We start from the raw sequence: 20,276 nt of genomic DNA, 5'->3' as shown, positions 1-20,276 counted from the left end.
TGCAAAAGTGGCCCCCGACGGTCCTGAGCTCGCCGAGGTCACGTGATCAGAATACTGACCAGGTTGATGAAGCCAGGAGGCAGCGCGCACAGGAAGGCTTGGTTACAGAGTAGCCTGACTGCATGTATCACATCTTAAAAAGGTACTTCGGCCCCAGAACGTTTCACCTTGTGTGCCCTCGGGGCGCCTTCATGTCCAGAATAGGAAGCGATTCACAAATGAGGGTTTAGAGATTTGTTTCTCCTAGAAAAACTACAGACAAAAAAATGATGTGACTGTTAAAAAAAACACTGCAAGTTTGCTTATAAAAGCTATTTGTGGAACTTCTAGAGTTCAAGTCATAACTTCAACTACAGTACATGCCAATTAGCCTAAAATAGAGCCAAACTAAATAGATATTTGTATAACAAGAAGATCGTTCAGTGACTTCAAGCCTAACGTTACATAAACTGATTAACAGTGTCACCAAGTGGTAAATAGTATAAATGCAGACTCACCAACCAGTAGCGATTGACAGTCCGATTCACTTGAGTGAATCGCTCCGGACGGTTCGTTTTAATGAACTGGTTCAAATTAATTGATTCTTTCCATCTCTGTATTCACAACGTGCAATCTCTCTCTCTCTCTCTCTCTCTCTCTCTCTCTCTCTCTCTCTCTCTCTCTCTCTCACACACACACACACACACACACACACACACACACACATTGCATATAACAAGAGTTCACAACATGAAGTTACAATCATACACTACCATATATATGCATATACACATAGATACCTAATAAGGGACGGTTGGTAGCCCTGTAACAGTCACACAAACTAGCCTTACCTGGTTTTCCAGCACGGTAAAACTGATTTTAGGTACTTTTTAGTACATGAAAAAATACAATAATAAATTATAGCAGCCTAAAAACTCAATGTGGAAGTAAGCCTGGGTGAGGCTTCGGTTCATTATAGCCGCTAATAGGTAAAAAAACAACAACAGGAGAATAACAAGGTGCAGTAAACGGTAAAACTGGTTGCACTGCAAACGCGTGTGTTCATAATAAAGGTAATACATTTAAATAACACGATAAAAATGTTCAATATCAAACAGCAAAACGAGTTTTGGATTTGTGCTAAATATCTGGACGCGGCTGAAAGATCAAAGCTAGAATTTACAAATGGCAGCGCCCATAAGAAAAAGGTGGTTCGTGTTTTTGAACCATAGTAAAGTGTATTGTACTGTATATATTAACGAATGCATTATTTTTTAGTATTAGTTTTTACTTCAGTAAACTGTAGTGTATTGTAGAAAACTACAGTATTGGGTAAATTTGTTTATAATACTATGTACTACAGCAACTATAGAATTACCTCAACAAATTCATTCATACTTTAGTATGTTTCAAAATTTAGTATAAATTACGTATTTTGCAGATAAACTGTGAAGAACCACTGCAGCACTTTTTAACTGCATCTCTGCAGTGTTTCAGCGGGTCTGAGAGTGGCCGACAGGACCGCTAGACACATTTCACCTCTGCCGAGGTGAAAGAAATCAATAGAGACAAATAAACCTGAGGCCAGGAGTCCACACGTTTAGAGTTGGTCCTCATTCCGTGTCAACCGCCATCCTTCTCAAGTCTCGAGTAAGTGAGCCGCTATTTGACATTATTAAATAAAAAGAGAAAAGAAAATCAACCATTTCTCTTTTTTTCCCACCCCAGATAAGAGTGCATTTGAACCAAGAAACAAGGAAGAGAGAAGACCACAGCAGGAGACAAAGTTCATTTAATGGCAAAACCACAAATGTACAAGCATTGTAGAAAACCATATATTACAGTGCTTCATTTTATTGCTATGTGCATCCAAGACACATTATTCTAACAAAATTAGAGCAAATGGCTAAGTGAAAACATCATAATAGAAAAAAGTAAACATCATTTAATGATATTGGCCACAGCTATGATGACTCCCCTAAAGGCTTTTCAACTTTTTTTTCCCGATTCAAAATACTGCATCTCTGAACCTTGTGCTGACAATGAGTGTGTTTACTTGCACAGTCTTACGCTTATTATGCTTAATCACCCAGCAGCAAGCATGGTAATGTAAATGCAAATGGTTTTCTTTTACCAGTTGAAAGTCATGAACTGTTTAAGCCACAATCCTGGTGGTGTATTTTGTGTGTGCATACTTGCACCCAAACCAATAATTTCAAAACTCGTGTAAACGTTACTTGCGTAGCCGGAATTGTCAAGCATGTAAACACACTCAATATCTTGAGTAGTATTAAAAACCCAATGAAATCCTATGTAGACCGGAGTTTCTTTTGGTCCTGTTGGTGCAGGACGTTTGAAAAGGTTTGGAAAGTCTTTTTTCAGTTTTTTTTTTGGTTACAAAACTCCCTATTTTTGATTTCAACAGGTTTTTAAAGACAAAGTACTCGATGCTACCGTAAATTGCTGATCACCCTGTAAATATTTAGAAAAAAGGATTGCATGTGTGTGCTACAGCAGTGCAAGTTACCTTTGACAAGGATGAAACTGACCAGAATGAGTGAAAAATAACCATATTAATCATACGAACCACCAAAATCTGTTCACATAACGCCTCCTACACAACAAATGCAGTGAGGTACAGTATTCACAAATAACACCCTAAAGTTAAGACTTCACTTTATTAATAAGACCTCTGCTGTATTACTAAATGATCATGCTAAAAATAGCAGTAGATTAAATAGCCACCCTGTAAACACCCTAAAAATATCTCAAGACACTGTTATAGGGAGACTGCTAAATCTGTTTCTTTTTCAAACACTGATTTATTGTGTCTCTGAAGGTGTGTTTGTGCATATGTTGTTGGCTTAGATCATTCAGTAGGTGTTTGGTGCTGTTGGCTTTAAAAGGCAGATTGTCGTTGCTGTGCAGTTTGTAATAATGGAATTACCGGTGAGCTTTGTGGAACTAAAATACATGTCGTTTCCTACAATGTGCTTTAGTTATTCCTTGTCACATAGTGCAGCTTATTTGTTTGAACAGTCTAGCATTCAAGAACCTTGTTGTGCTGATAACAAGCCCAAAACATACTCTACATAAGTACATAAACACCAACTCTAGTTTGATTTCATGCATTGGCATATGAAATATGTCAGCAATGCCACAAGGAGCGCTATAGTAGGCATCAGTGTAAACATCCTCTACAGTCATTTTTCTGTTTCAGCTAAACTACTGTCATGGCGGAGCAACAGTTCGAAGGGAATCATGTGCTAGGGCTAGCAAAAATGATGTTTTACATTTAAACTGCTGACATATTTGTAGCTAGCTACCTGAATTGAATTTAAAACAAACGTTTGAAGGAAACTCTACATCCTCGCCTATTGCATTTGCAGTGCATCGCAAGATTCACATTTGAGTATTTGAGTAGAGTATATTTCAGGCTTTAAAGTGCGGTCGCATTAGCAAAATTTTGCGGTCGAAATCTATTCCACGTGATTGAGAAATTCGCATGAGGGCAAAAAAAGTTCCCAGCGCCGAGAAGTTGGTCATGTGAGTTTGCCGAGCTGACCGAGAGGAAGCTGATTGGTTAACTTCCCGAAGCAGTTTTAGCTAGTGTTAAAGTCGGTTATGAAAATTTGCGGTAACACTTTACAATAACGTGTCATTTGTTAACATTAAAGTATTAATTCACATGAACAAACATGCAAACAAACAGCATTTATTACACTATTTATTCATCTTTGTTAATGTTAGTTAATGAAAATACGGTTGTTCTTTGATTATTCGTGTTAGTTCACGGCGCATTAATGTTAAAAAAACTTGGGATTTTAATAATGCATTAGTAAAAGCTGAAATTAACATCACCTAAAAATGTATAAATGATGTAGAAGTATTGTTAGTTCTCAGTTCATGTTTATTATTGTTGTTAACCAATGTTAACTAAGGAACTTTATTTTAAAGTGTTACCAAATTCGCTACATGAGCCCAGCAGTTTATAGTAGGTTAGTTTGGCAAATTTATCAAACCAATTCGAACGTGCAAAATCGGTGAAAAACCCCAACTCGCAGCTTACGAAGTAGCAGATTTCTATTGTTCATCATAGTGAATTTGCAAAAAAAATCACACTGAACACGAGCGAAAGCGATACTCCCGAATGCACAGACTGGATTTTGATGCAAAATTTTGCCAAGCGACAGTAAACGTCACCGTGAAAAATGGACTTGATCATCGAAGGCAACTTTTTCTGATGTGTAAACCTAACGTTCTGTGGTTAAAGAATCTCCTCCTCCTTTATATAAAGAATCTCATGGGCGGAGCTTGGGACTTGATTGACACCTCCTACTACCAGTAGGCGATCACGGATAACAATGCTGGAGGCAGAGCAACGCGGCGTCGACATGGGCGACAGCCTTTCCCATTTTCTTTTTTCGGGATGAAATGCTTCAACGGTGTCCAGCACTGATGGCTGATGGCCTGTAGGAAGAGAGCAGATGTTTGGATGACACCAACTGTGACGGCAACTGTGCAGTAGATAAATATATTATGATGCAACTTCCATACCTAGGCCTCCCGCCACGATCATTCTGCCTCGCACTATGGCTGCGGCAAAGTCTGCTCGCTTGGTTTTCAAGGGTACGGTGTCCTCCGATTTCAACCAAGTTCCTACGAATCGAAACAGACAAAAATAACAATGATAAAATGCAAAATAAAATACTAAATATTAAAGGTTAAGTGGGTCATTTCCAAGCAATTTCCAAGATGTCATTCCATCGATGGCATACATATAGTTTATACATTAAAATGGGATGCAATAGAGTATTTTAATTTGGAATAAATTACACACCATACACCATTAACACGATGTGATTTAAAATCTGACACAATAAATCAGATTTATACAATGAGCGAAAGAAAATTAACTGGCTTATATGTGATTTGAAACTGTTTCATTTGACAGCTTTTCCTAAAATGTCTAAAGAGGAAATGGAAATAAAGGGCTTTCCTGCAGATTAGAGCCTGCAAGCTTGTCGATTAAAGCTGACAGAATGTTTTCCATTTGCAGGATCTAATATCTGTCTAATAACTAAGCCAATGGCTTGCCGTAATAAATGCAAGGACCATTTCTTCAAAAAATTACTGAGCTAGAACACTTTAATTGCTTTGAAAAGGAAGTTGGGGCTGTGCAGCTTTCTGTGTTTCACAGATGTAGAACATTAATTTGGCACATTATTTACATTTCTCAGTCAACCTAATCAGCCTAAAAGCACAATCACAGCCAATAACGCACAAACGGCATTAGAATAATGATGGTTTGTTTGAGAGATGCCGACTCCTTCTGCCATGCTTGTTTACGTACTGTTGAAGAACATGTGACGAGCTTTTGATTGCAAAGACAAGCATGCAGATGCTCACAGCATCTATATATATATATATAACTGATCAAAACCATTTCAAAATGCTAATTTTTTTAATTGCAGGCAATTTTCACAACAGTCAACCCTAAAATGCACAGTAACGAAGTGATGTTAAAACATATCCAAGATGGTGGATAAGTACATTTTTTTAAATGATTAATTTTTTAATAATACTCACTCATGTGATGATATAAAAACTATAATTTAACTTTATTTGAAGTACTGCTTGTGCCCAACACATATCTCTTAATTCAAATTTATTTTCCCTCCCATAGATGCTGCATTTGAAACATCATTACCAAGTGACGTAATGTAAAAAGGTTGACAGACAAACTATGGCTATTTGCTTTACATGTCTTTTCTGATAAGCTAGTGGGTGGTTCCTGCCCCTAAATTGGCAGCAAAGTTGACTTCATGGTATTTAAAGTCCTTATGCAATATTCATCCAGGAAGCTGCTTTATTAAAGGTATCAGTCTATGCAGTCAGTGGACAACAAGGATGCTCGCCGAGTTTGTATTTCTCATTTGATTTTAGTTAAATCATTTATTGATGTTTTGCTGAAAATTTGGCAATTTGGATCAGGATCAAAGTGTCCGACTTGAATGAGCAATGAAGGGTCTGTCAACTTTGGACAGGATATTGATTTCAGCCTTTGGCGTGCAATGCTCGCTCTGTTGTTGGCCGAAAATCTGACGCTTTTTCTGCTGAACAGTGTTGCCCTTTCACTTTTTCTGATGCCAAGCATGCTTTTTATTCAGATGCAAGCTCACATTCCCTTCAAACAGCTGGTGGGGTCCGTCCTGGTGCCTGTTCATTTGGCATAAAGCTATAAAAACATACTGTTCTGGGTCTACCGCTGCTCAATTAGCAAGTATACAGTGTCAAGTTGGATATTTAATAAAAAGCGCATCCATCTCGCCTAGAACTGGGATTTTCTCTGGATATAACCCTCTCCACGGCAGCCAGCGTTAAGACAATAGAGCAGATGGCCTCAACTATCTATCAGGATGAGCTACGGATAAGGGATGACAATGTGTTTCTGAATAGCATCATTTAACGCCCCCTTCCTATCCCATGATCTTATCGCCTAGTTATATTAGACTGGGAGACTTGTACGCAAGGGCTTTATTGCCAGTGGCGGATCTGGGCAGAAGGAAATTAGATAGCGAGGCTTAATCCCTGGTGCTGCTCTGTGAACGGCGGCTCACGCACCTGTTGACTGACACATGTGCCAGTAATAGAATAATTAAAAAAGAGAGAAATGATTCACACGGCAGCGCGCAAAGTTCAGTTGTTCTAGATGACCTCCTCGCTGCCTACTTACGACAGGAACTTTTTTTTATCGCCCTTGGGGCCAAAAAAGTCCAATTTTCCCATCTGCTGAATCTGATTAGAAGAGATCGGATTTGAGCGGAAACGATGTAGAGGAAGAAAAAGCGTGAGAAGCTGGAAAGAAATCAATAACTCATTTCAGCAGGCCTTACGTTTTGTCACACCTTGTATCTTTCCACCCCCTTTTTTGGGTTAATCCATGAAAAAAATATATCTAATAAAAAGGCAACGGTTATTGAGATTACTAATATATTTGTGCGTTGAAACATTTTTGCTGATACGCATTCAAAAGCTGTAACAGTTTTTCTTGGAGATTTCACAGATTAAAACTAAGGCCTGTTTCGTGCCACATGCACAAGCGCAGCTGATTCAATTTGGTGCCTATATTCACAGGTTACGGCATTCACACAGTTTCAGCACTAAGCCTAGTTTTGCAATGCACCGTGTGCTGAAAACCCTGTAGAAAAAAAGCTAGCCAGCCTATGATGGTTTAATGGTATTAGTTATTCTCTGGGCTTGCTTAATCTACTACTGCTATTTTACTATTATATACTATTCATATTTTATTTTTTACAATTTTTTTAAAGAGGTCTCTTACGCTCACCAAGGCTTCATTTATTTGATCAATAATAGAGTAAAAAAAACAGTAACAGTGTGAAATACGTTCTATTACAATTTATTTCGATGTGCAATTTATTTCTGTGATGTTAAGCTGAATTTTAAGCCTCCAGTCTTTCAGCTGTGCTGCTTTTTTTATGAAAGCTGTGCTGCATTTGATTTCAGTATTCTTTGATGAATATGAAGCTCAAAAATAATACTGGAAATAGAAATCTTTTATCACGTTAGAAATGTCTTTACTATTACTGTTGATCAATGTGTCCTTTCTTAAAAGAATCTTACTAACCCCATATCTGACTGAATACAGATCATTTAAAGGGATACACAGCTACGTGACAACTATAACGTTACTCCACGAACGTTATACTTTCGTGTGATCTAGAAGAGAGGGTTTATTAAGTTTTCTTACACAAAAGCAACACTTCACTTCAGAAGCTCTTTACCAACCCCCTGGAGCTGTGTGGAGCACTTTTTTTAACGGATAGATGCACTTTTTGGGCATCCAAAATCTTACTCACTGCCATTATAATGCAGTAAAGAGACATTTTTAAATACAACTCTTGTATGTATTAAAATTGCATTCTTCTGAAAGAATAAAGTCATACACCAAGGATAGTTGAAGGTGTTTAAATCATTGAGTCATTGAGTTTGAAGTCTATTCTACTTTGAATTAATGGTCATTTGGATTAATGGTCGAATATAAGAGAGGTACTTTGATATTGTTGGCATGTCTAGCTAATTTACCTTGGTTGGTGTCAAAGATGTTAACATTCTTGGTAAACTTTGAACTTTGGTGTATTCCTCCTTGTCTGAGCCCTCCCAACCAGCAAAGACGCCCGGCGCTGTCCCATAAGACCCCAGAATAAGATCTCTTACAAGGCAGGCTGGGTAGAGAGGACCAGGTACGGCTTTCCATGTCGAAGACCTCAAACGCCTTCACCAAACGCTTACACTGACGTCCTCCTGAAGGAACACAGATACTGATGGTGATTGGTCGTTTTTGCACGGTGATGCACAGAGCATGTTGGAGTTTCATTTTTGCACGTTTTATAAAGTTACATTTAAAACCTTTTAAAGACCTTTTAAAACCAAGTGAAGAAAAAATCTGAAGGTAACAAATGATATCAGTGTTTTCCAGATACAATGCCTAGGGAGCAAAGCAACAAGTAGTATTAGAAACAGTGTTGCCAAAAATACATACATAAAAACTGCTAGTATATTGAAATATCTTTTACCGTGCTCTCTGATAACACAGCAAACAAAAAAGCGATGCTTTTCCTTAGTATGTTTTTGTGTTATTTTTTTACTGAAAATGCCTAAAGACTTTTAAATAAAGATATATTTACTTGTTAAGCAAACGCATGATAAGAAGTCTTGTTTTCAGAGAAACTGATTAAAACAAGAACAAATGAGCAAAAATTCCAAGAAAAACAGGTTTTTTGTTTTTGTTTTTAGTACAAACCCACCTTTTGTTCGGCTTCTCAGAAAACGACCGGATATCTTAATTTTCTCAAATAAATGTATTATCAAATATTTGGAAAACAAGACAAAACCACTGTTAATTTTTTCAATATATGCAAAATTTAAAGCAACTTTCTGCTCAATTTTAAAACCCTTTTTTAAGGCCGTCATTTGCATAACCTTTTAAGACCTGTAGAAACCCTCTCATTAAACTTCAGGAGACATTTTCAGCAACGTTGTCCCCAAAACCACAGCGAGGTCAGGAACGCACACTCACACACACACACACACACACACACACACACACACACACGTAAAGTATTTAATGCACAAGGGTAGATTGCAGATACACAAGGACTCTCTCTACTCAGCAAACCTGCCACGTAGATCTTGGAGGCCAGTAGGCAGATGCTGGTATCGTAGCGAGGGGTGGGCATGGGCGGAAGGAGCGCCCACACGTCCTTGCGAAGGTCATACTGCTGGAGAACACTTCTAGGCAGGAGGTCTGCTCCCATTCCCCCAACAGCGAGAGCTCTGCCGTCTGAGCAGAGGTGAAGTGAGTCAAATGAAGGTCTTTATTATCAACAAAGAACTCTTGAACAAAACAGTCTCTCACCTTACAATGTCAAGTAAACAATGAATAAACGCTTTAAATGTCATGCGCTGACAGAAGCGCTGCTGAAAAGAGGAGACTATTTAAAGTGACTGACATGTTTTTTGTTTAAAGTCAACATGAAACAAAACCATTTATTTTGGTCTTTAGCGCACATTCTTTTTTATTTTGCACAATTCATCTTTATTCTAAAGAAAAAACGTCTATTTTATACGTTGAAAAAGGTGTGAGATTTTCACAGAAAAAAAATGCTAGAAAACTTTACAAATAATTCGAAGTGATAAAAGTGACCCTGAATTATACCATAACCTTTCAGTTAGTAATAAAACAAATATTATTGTATAATTCGGTGTTAATTGTTTCTTTTCACAATTATTAATTAGGGTTACTATAAATTTCTGAGTGAAAATTGTAATATTTCACAATATTACTGTATTTTTTACTGTATTTTTCATCAAATAATTGCAGCCTTGATAAGCATTTATTCTTCTTTGAAAACAAAAGGCTTAAATATTCCAAACTTTTGACTGGAAGAGTATACATAAAAAATGTATATTTATCTTTATAACATTCCATCAGAATGTTACTTGTTTTCAATCATTTCTCTTTAAATTGCAATATAAATACACTTTTCATTGTCCATTTATACATTATTAATATGTTGTATCAATAAAATGAATAATAAACATAAATCCAATTCACATGAATAAAAATAAAGTCCTTGCATTTTTATTTTGAATAAGTGACAGTGTTTGTGTTAAATATAAAATAAGAACGTGTTTTTTTTTGTTTACCTTTAACAGTGACAGACAGGCCCATGGACGCCTCTCTGAGCGAGCACCTCTTCCTCCATTTGCCTTCTTCGGTGTTATACACCTCCACAGCCTTCAGGGGGCGCTGGTCCTTCCCCATTCCCCCAACCACGAGCAGCTGCTTACCCAACACAGCCACGGCCGCCCCGGCTCTCGGCGTGGGCATCGGAGGGAGACCGAGCCAGCGGTCCACCTCAGGGGAGTAGAGCTCCAGAGCGCTGGTGGGTCGACCCGAAGCGTCGCAACCCCCCACCATATACAGCTGTCCCCCGACGTCGGCTAGTGAGTGATAGACGCGGGCGCTGGAAAGACTCGCCAGGCTCTGCCAGTGAAACTCATGGGCCGAGGGCAGCGTCATCACCCCGACCGATCGCTTTGCTTCCTCACGCAGCTCCTGAAAGCACCAGAGGAGTTGGTTTACACGGCCCACATCTAGAATAGCGGTAACGTTAAGTAGTCACTGCTGTATCTCTCTGTTGTGTGCGATCCATACAGCAATTATGACAATGTGTACAGTGATTACAACATGCGCAATGTCCATATATTCTCATACCGTCGCCTACTGTTCCCGCGGCTCACTAGATATGATGCGTGACTCATCTTATAACATCTCTGAATATATATGAGGCATCACCGGAGACTTTTCCAGACTGTTCCATTTAGCTTTTACAAGCATTTATCCCAATATTTTAGTAGGCCTTGTCATATGTATTTTGATTGTTTATTCATGGCTGTCTGCTATTAGGGCAAACAGTCTTGATTATTGATTAATCTGTCCATTGTTTATTAGAACAATCAGCAAGAATTTAGTATATGGACCAATTCTCACTATTGACTAGTTGCTTATTATCATGCCTAATATTAACACATTGGCTGTTTGTTAATACTTATAAAGCACATATTCTGCATAACCTTATTCTACAATCCTAATCATATCCAAACTTAACACCTAACTATTAATAAGCAGCAAATGAGAACTTTTTGAGGTGAATAACCAAATGAAGTTCGGTGCTATGTTAATGGTTTTTAATAAGTGTATTTTTATTTTCAAATATAACATGTACAGATTAAATGACTCAAAAATGTTAATAAACTCTCAAATAATTATTTTATGAGTTTATTTAGGTGAAACTATATATATATATATATACATTCTTCACACACACACACATATTTATATTTATATATATATATATATATATATATATATATATATATATATATATATATATATATATATATATATATATATATATATATGGCGTTATGCACTCCATAAAGTAAATTTCATGAAATCAATTCAGAGTTCATGCTGAATTTCTTAGTATAGTTGAGAGTGAAATATATAAATATATAATGCATAAATAGATAGTTTATGAAAACAAACACGTAATGTAATTAAAGCTTGTTTTTGTTTCTTCTTTAGGACATACTTATATACAAAGCACCATTACAGCGCTACAATTATTTTGTAATCATATTAAGACAAATAATACGGGAACTAATTACAGACGGCTAATGCATATCAAAGAAAGAAAAGCTCCCAGTTGTTGCAACATGTATCCCAGCAAACAAAGAAAAGCACATTTTGTGTTATTTATGGCTGTGAAGTACACAGCTAATGCAAACACTTTTTTTACGTTCTATTTTCATCCGAGTGGAGGCAGAGATATGGAAGACGGCCCAGAATAGCATCATCACTTGATTCAATTGACGCAACCAATTTCACACAACTGTTCTTCTCTCCTCAGCTGTGTACACAATGAGCTTGAAGTGGGCCGTTGTACCGTGGCTTAGCATCCAGCAGTATCCAGGCAACTGTGGTCTTCACCTCACTATATCTCCCTCAGTCCCCGTCTTTCCTCGAGAAACCATCCTCATGCTTCTTGTACTGCAGGTCACCTTCACTTACAACCCTCACTTAAACATTACAGAAAAAAAATCATTAGATGTATCGCAGCTATGTCATTTAAGAAGACGTCAACGAACCACACATTAGCTTCTAAGCGAAATTCAATTATTATCGAACTATCTGTTCGTTTTTTACAACAAAGATGCTTCATTATGTGAAAGGACACATCTTTATTTGACCCTCGCTTGGAAACGTCCTCACAGTAGGTAATTGAAGTAAATACGTTAATCTGACCTATTTTTAATTGTTTTGTGTACTTGTAGTTATTGCATATATACACATGTGGTGTTAAAAAAAAGCTGAAAGGAACTGAACCGCTTTAAAAATGACATTTCTATAAAAACAGTTGAGCTGCTGCCACACTACTGACAATATAGTTAATATAGCGTTGGAACTTTAATTAGTCTACAATGCTAGTCATCGGAAAGTGTGTAAAATCTCCCAGGACATATCTCAATGAAAAGGACCTTCATTCAGAATTGTTTCCATCTCAGTGTCATTTCCAGCCGTTCAGGTGGATGGTGAGTCTCTGATGGGCTTCTCTGAAAAGTTGATCACCGAGTTGAAGTGTTTGGCTGCTCTGTTCTCATTGTAAGCCATCAGATAGTACTTTAATATCGATTAAACCGGCTTATTACAGGTGGAGAGCTCTGGGCCTCTAGTGATTGTGTTAACTACACAGAGACCCCTGAGAGCGGTGAACACTTCATCAAGTCCAATCACAGCGTAAAATGAGCTGATCTCTCAGTGTCTCTTTCTCTTGCGCTCGCACACGGGTTCAAAATATCACTAACTCTGTCAGACTTTCTCATTTTCTTTCAACATATTGCCATCTTAAGGGTGCTCACAGGACCAAAATCCCGTTCCTCAAGTATATTAAACATCAAACACAGAAAAAGGGGAGCAATCGATTTTAAGAGACTGAGAAACATCATGTTATAAGACAAATCCCTCAAACTCTACAAGCCCTTTTATCAAAGCTGCATTTATTTGATTGAAAATACAGTAAAAGCTGTAATATTTTATAATATTTTAATATTTCTGTTTTGTATTTGAATGCATTTCGAAATGGAATTAATTTTTAGAATTTTCAGCATCATTACTCCAGTCTTCAGTATCACATGATCCTTCAGAAATCATTCCAATATGCTGATTTGCTGCAATATTTACTAGATTAATTTTTTTATTTAGTTCTTAATAATTAAAAATATATTTAATTATTAAGAATTTAATTAGATATTTGTTTGAAAACATTTCCTAATATTTCTAAGAATTGTTTGAGTTCAAAGACTAGTATTTATTTGAAATAAATGTAACGTTATACATACATACATATATATATATATATATATATATATATATATATTATATTATTTATTTGACCAATTTAATTTAACCATAGTAAAAACCATTCTCAAACAACTTTTATATATATATATATATATATATATATATATATATATATATATATATATATATATATATATATATATATATATTATACATTTTTATAGTTTTATGTGAAAACATTTCTTTTTTATTAAGCATCCTTCAAACAGCTCAAGGTTGTTTCACAAATGAGAATAAATCCTTTTAAGAAAAAGATGAAGTTGATAGGCAAATGAAACTCATAACATGAAAAGAAAGCGAAAGAAAACAAAAAAAAAACCCCACATGAATAGGTAAAGATCTTTTTAACTTTTAATCTTTTCAACTAGTCTAACCATCAGCCCTCCCTTGGACAACCAGCTTTTTTTATTCTTTTAAAAAGATGCTCCCCTAAAACTACTTTATTCTACGATAAAATCACCCTCGAATGTAAAAAAAAATGGCTCTGTTTCCAATTAGCCGTTTGATGTTCAGTCACAGACAAAAACACATTTTTTTGAAGTGCGTTTGTAGTGTAGATTATCAGTTTAGATTTAAATAAATGTTGCATGTAACAATTACAAAGAGCCACGAAGCCGAGCCGGGCGAGCCGTAACTTGGGGAGATATTCTCAGATGTAAATTGACTGTCAAAGGCGAGCTGAGATGAGAAGGTTTTTTCCTCAGAGTCCAACCCTCTGCCTTTCTTTCCCTGCCTTTGTATTCCAATCTCAGTCTTTCACCTGGGGTTTCGACTATCTCCACCATCATTTACAGGCCAAGCTGTCGTACGTCTCATCCAAGAGAAGACAGAAACTTAAAAGAAAGCTGAAGGAAAGACACATTTCTCAAGTCTCGTTTTTTCCTTCCCCCCCTCGACTCGGTATGCAGAGATGGGTTGCCATAGAAACAATGAGACGATCTCAAGATGCGGGAACCGGGGCTTCTGTGCCGAAGCCTTCTACGTTTTTAATGATGCATTAACAAACAAACAAAAATCACTGCGATCTTACCCCTTTGACCCGAGCTGACATTCTCTTGTTAACGAAGCGGGATTGCTCACTCTTGGCATGGCTTGCAAATCGCATTAATTGCAATCTGTAATGATTTGCTCTGCCACGTCTTCTTCTTTTGGTTAATTAACTGCTCGAACAGCTTGAGATCAACAGTAGGCCTACGAGCACCCACCGAAGTCATTTACAATCAGTGTGCATCCTTTTCAAACTTTTAATTAGTTAGTCTCCCATCCCCAATACATAACTTAGGCTTAATTCTGCACCTCATTGTATCCTAACCTGAGCTATTAGCTGCGAGTATGATCCAATAGACTTTGCGCAAATGATCCATTTAAGGTCTTCTTGTCATTCCCTCCTCCGATGAATCCATAAGGCCCCAGCAGGTAAGCGTTTATCGACTTCTATTTAATTAGCCTCCTTGAATTCAAACAGCGCCAACTCTAAAGTCCACAAAAGAGCGGTTTTTAATCAGAACAAAATGATCCCGGGAAGGTTTATCTGCAGAGCGTTGTTATAGTTCCACGGGGATTCTCTGCTCCATCTTCTTTTCAATTTACATTAGCTTTCAGCATCAATTAAGAAAGAACATTCTGAAAATACCGTGCAATGACAGAAACATGTCGGCGGTTAGAACATTTGCGACGCTATTGAAAATAAAGGAAGCTTTCGCAAGCAATGCCATGGAAGATCCACTTTAGTTTCCTCAAAGAACTTGTTCTTAAAAGAATTATTTCTTTCGTAATGCAAAAGGACCATTTCTAATGGTGTGAGGGACTATAAAGAACCTTTGTGCAATGGAAAGAGTCCACTGTTCTTCATGGAACCATTTTTACGAGTGCATATCGTTATTTAAACTATCTATAGGTGAAATATGAAAAAACGGGCACATACGTGGTCAGAATTTACACCCTACAGAAACACTTTTTTTTGTAAACTTTATGTAAACACTCATTATTCATATGAATAAATGCCACTGTAGAATGAAATTGGAACTTGGAATTATGCACTTTATTATTTTAGTTTGTCATATTTGCACATCTGTGATATGTGAGTTAAATATTTCATATTCCATGTTCCAAATTTCAGTAACTTAATTTAGGAAAATTTATTAGCATAAAAAACTGGGAAAAATCTGTATCATAATAATGAATATACTTGCTATATAGAAAAACACACACAATTAACTGGTAGAAATGTGTCAACCAGTAGAGATTTTGGACTATTGTGTTTAGTTTACAGTTACAGTTACAATTTTACTGTTTAGCACAGTGTTTATTCAGTTTATGCAGCATTTCTTAGTTATTCATCCTAATGTAGTCATCTTCAGTAAGCTTGAGTTTTTTTTTTATTGTAGTTGTAGTTTTTTCGTGATATCGGCACTGGCGACAAAAACTACGACATTTCTATCGCATCAAAAATAGTAACACCATAAAGACCTTATTTAACCCCCAAAATAACTACTGCTACCATGAAATAAAATTACACATTACACACATTATGATATATGATTTTGGTCATATCGCCCATTTCTAATATTACTACATTAACTCTAAAACCTAACGTAATGCAATTCGCAACTGATCCATACGTAAAACCGAAATATTAACACTACCACACGCTACTTTTTTAATGAGTGTGTAAAAAATAGCATTCCTTCACAGAATGATGTCACTGTCATAAAGATATATACCAGAAACCTGACTTACAAAGTTTTCAGAAAAACCTAAATATATTACACCCATTAAATGCTCAAGATGAAAAAATCCACATCTTTATAAAGAAATATGGCTTTTTAGTTAGTACTGTTTAAAGCTGCGTTACTGCATTACATAATGTGAATCTTTTCACCACAAAGTTCCAAATAAAACGAAAAAAATAACCGTGAGGGAGGACGAACTTCTCATTTGTGAAGCATTCGTCTCACTGCAATACCCAAAAAGAGTTATTTAATATATAAAGCTAAAAAAAAAAATTCCAGCGAGCGAAAACAAAATCTATATTGTAATATATAACATCATCCTGATATAAAACGGCTCATCCTGCAATCTAATTTTGCTCCCACCTCCCACGCCTGGCATCAAAGGATCATGATATAACAGAGCTAAATGGGAGAATACTATACCTGACCTCTTCTTTATTCATCTGCTGCTTCCTTAATCCTTTGTGCTCATTGTCTGGCCAATGTCAACTGTAGCAGAGCAGATCATTTCCATAGCAACCCTGAATTCAGCGCACGAGCGCATGATACAGAACATAATGCAATTCCGCCGTCGCCGTTCCCTGGAGGATTACATAAAACGCGTTTGTCTTTCCGTGACGATTTTATATTCAAAACTCCCTGCAACGCGCTTTCCCAAAAAAAAAGCCGGCTAACTTAGGCGGTGTAATAAAACCCAGAGAAATCTAGGTCAGCCATGGACAAAACCGTAGCTGCTCTATTGATTCAACAAATTAAACTATGACTCCTGTAAAAGGCCTTTGATCAAACCGAGTGGATTAGATTCAATTACGAAGGCCTTCAGCGTGCCATTTGAATATAAATGCAGTGGGATAATAATGTGGATGAGACTGGTCCGAATTGTGGATTCGGGAGGAAGATTACAACTGGGAGCTGGGGATGTATTTCTCTAAAGCGAGAGCCAAAAGGTCTCATAGCTAATTGCTATGGAAATACCTTCCTACAATATGAATGAGTCCAAGGCCGCGGTTCCTTAATCAGCAGAGCGGCTATTCCCCCGCGGTGTTTAAAGACACCAGTACAGTGAGAAATCACTGAAGCTCGACTCTGAAAACTTGGCAGGCTGTCACTGCTGCAGACAGTTAATATTTGGAGCGGGCGGACATTATGCAGTCGCCGTTTAAAAGCAGGCTGAAACAGTCTTCAGAAATTGGCTAGTCTCAGCTTTGGGGGGAGAAAAAAAAAGCTTGCGGAGCAAATATTCCCCTTTTTTGAAAATGCCCTGCGAGAGAGCTGCGAGTCGGAGCGTTCTAACCTTTAATACGCATTATTCGCTGCATTCAGATGAGAAGGTTGACTGACTGCTCGCAAAGGCTGTGACCTTTCAGGGAGACGAATGCGATCCATACTTAAAAGCCTTGTCGCCGCGAATGAAGGTGTGACATCTTTACCAAAGGGTGAGAGATCTCGGGCAAAAGCACTAGTACTGCTTGCTCTGTTTTCCATGTGACCTAGTAACGTCCGATTCGGTTACTGTAGCCCGCCTGACATTCACAGGTACGCTGTCAAAAGTTAACCTTAGGTCAAAATCACTATGAACCCTATGTGCTTTCGCACGCGTGTTCTTGGTCTTGTTGCGCACGGTAGCCGCAGTCTGTAACTTTTGGTGCTTCAGCGGTTAATAAACAGAACTGCGTGTGTCTTGTGTAGGATTTTTGTATAGCCAGAGCTACTTTTCTTTGTTTACGTCTATTATAAATCATGAAAGGTACTGGGCCACTCAGCAGCGGATCCACCAGTACCAGACTGAAATAGTCTGAATATAAAAATGCATTGTAGGTGTACCGTAGTGAGTCAGGATAAGCCATGGTGTGGAAAATGGATTCATGATGCACTCGCTTATTATATTTATTTTGTACATTTTGAACAGAAAAAAATGTTACGGATTGCCAACTTTAAATTAAAAATAGTTAAATATAAAAAGCGTCAAATGCGTTAGCAGGAGACATGTCGACAACGTTGACTAACATCGAGGAAACGCTGGAAAGTCTTAAGAATAAACCTTAGAAGAACATTTTTCGATGCTATCAGCATTACAATGTTGTTTTTTTTGCGAACATTTCACACTGAGTCACAAGTAATGTCATGCTAACTTCAAATAAATTCAAAAACTAAAGCTAAAAAAATTTAAAAAACTGACATAAATCTGAGACCTGGAGTCAGAATTTAACTGATATCATATTAAATACAAAATTTGGGACTAGGAGTTTGACAAACGGAGTCTTTTTCTCTAAAAAAGCCTTTGAAATAAATTTATTTTTTATTTTTTTAATTAGGCTAAGTTGCAAAGCCCTCTTGCAAAGCCTATCCTGGCACTTTTTATAATCCAGTCAATTCCAGATTGAAAATGAACACATATTTTTGTTACTGCAGTTCATAAGATATCGGTAAAAACTAACCGTTTGTTTGGAAACTCATCCAAACAAGCTTACTTCCCTACTATATACTGTACAATAGTACATGAATGACCTACTACTCCATGTACTATCCTATCAAGCCAGGGGAGAGGCCACCACTGATGCTGGTAGGTCACATGTCAGACATAAATTGTGTCCCAAATGACGCACTAGGCACTATGTTCTCAACTGTGTAGTGGATGAGCTTTATAAGTTTATTATATCATTCCTTATTGCAGTGCCACTCTGTATGCACCAATACACTAGTTATACAACAAAACAGCACGCAATAGTGCATAAGCATTTAAAAATGTCAGGCATCTCTGCTTTTTAATAGTTACTCGAACTTACTCGAAAGTACTTACAGTGTGTGCGATTTCGAACACAGTCATTATTTTATTATCATTTATTATTATTATTATGCTTGTTGTCATAGCAAATAAGCGCGGGAAAGAAGACCAATTGCGATTTAGTATGCAAATATAACGATGACGCCATCGCAGCAGCGAACATTCAAACAATGTAAAAGTGAACGGGAGATTAATAAAACTAAAAAAAATTGACATTTCTTACAAAAGCCTAAAAAATAACACACGTCAGTCACACTGAACACACTAAAGTTTGAATGGAGTCGGTACAAGCTGCATTAATCGCACAAAGCAGACTGAACGGATAACAATGCACTACCAGCTCCACAAAGTTGGATTTGTCTCACTGTACATGTACAGTATCACTGCCATATAAAGTGTGACTCGCCGTCACGTGTGGACAGTGAAAACACTGATCACCTCACCGCTGCACGCATCGCATCAAAGAGCAGACGTTTGGAAATGAATCACTTACTTTTCGGTCTGGGCTTCGGTTTCTTCCGATTCTCCTCGGCCGCTTCCCTTATGGATAGAGCGCGATGCAGAGCAACAATAATCCACGCGTGGAATGGACCCTCCCTCCCTCTCAGCCGCAGCTCAGCTCAGGCTCCGCCGAAGCCCGCTCAGCGTCTCAGCATCTCTGCTGCTCTCTCCCTCTCCCGTTCCCTCATATGGGTCATACATGAAATATTCATCGCGAGCCCTTCATCATATTCGTCATTCTGACATTAATTTCAGAAATGCTCAAGGGGGCCCCAGTGCGTCTGATAACCTACATAAGTCCATCTCGTTGTAACGTCTACGCAAATGACGCTCCCCGTGAGGAAATGAAAAAGTTGCGGGAGTCGTGTGTCTTGGGGTCTGTGTTGTTGTTGATCTCGAACACCTTGACGGTTAAGTGAAAAATACGAATTTAAGAACTGGATCCTTTTCGATTCAAGGAGTTTGAAGCACATTGGCCACGCCCCATAGGAAGTTGAGATGGAATGACAGTAAGTTGAGATGGAATTATTTATTAATTAATAAAAGAAATTGCATGATTCATTTGGGCTAATTATGCATTTATGCCCTAGATTACAATACATAAATGATTAGAGATTTTTTCCAGTATAATAATTTGCAATATATATATATATATATATATATATATATATATATATATATATATATATATATATATATATATATATATATATATATATATATAATTTATTATTAAAAATATATGTAGCACTACAAACACTAAGAATTA

At 37.3% G+C, this 20,276-nt stretch overlaps 1 protein-coding gene across 1 annotated transcript; it reads right to left on the bottom strand.

Moving 5' to 3' along the window:
• Positions 1 to 1,753: 1,753 nt before the first annotated feature.
• klhdc8a (kelch domain containing 8A) lies at positions 1,754 to 19,892 on the bottom strand. Its single transcript, XM_043252962.1, has 6 exons — positions 19,500 to 19,892; positions 10,210 to 10,621; positions 9,179 to 9,343; positions 8,086 to 8,304; positions 4,537 to 4,638; positions 1,754 to 4,449 (listed from the first exon to the last, which is right to left on the bottom strand). Exons 2-6 carry the CDS (start codon positions 10,583 to 10,585, stop codon positions 4,247 to 4,249), a joined length of 1,065 nt encoding a protein of 354 aa, XP_043108897.1. The 5' UTR covers positions 10,586 to 10,621; positions 19,500 to 19,892; the 3' UTR covers positions 1,754 to 4,246.
• Between the last annotated feature and the right edge of the window lie 384 nt (positions 19,893 to 20,276).

Source organism: Puntigrus tetrazona, chromosome 11 (assembly GCF_018831695.1).
Source record: "Puntigrus tetrazona isolate hp1 chromosome 11, ASM1883169v1, whole genome shotgun sequence".
Lineage (NCBI taxonomy): Eukaryota > Metazoa > Chordata > Actinopteri > Cypriniformes > Cyprinidae > Puntigrus > Puntigrus tetrazona.
The sequence above is the reverse complement of the archived record's forward strand: the minus strand, read 5'-3'. Positions and strand labels throughout refer to the sequence as shown.

Excerpts from the sequence above, each read along its gene's own strand:
- klhdc8a (XM_043252962.1), bottom strand. The coding sequence starts at position 10,585 with ATGACGCTGCCCTCGGCCCATGAGTTTCACTGGCAGAGCCTGGCGAGT. Across the intron at positions 9,344-10,209 it reads CCTGTCTGTCACTGTTAAAG|ACGGCAGAGCTCTCGCTGTT; the intron begins GTAAACAAAAAA and ends ACCTCTGCTCAG. Across the intron at positions 8,305-9,178 it reads CTCCAAGATCTACGTGGCAG|GAGGACGTCAGTGTAAGCGT; the intron begins GTTTGCTGAGTA and ends GTGTTCCTTCAG.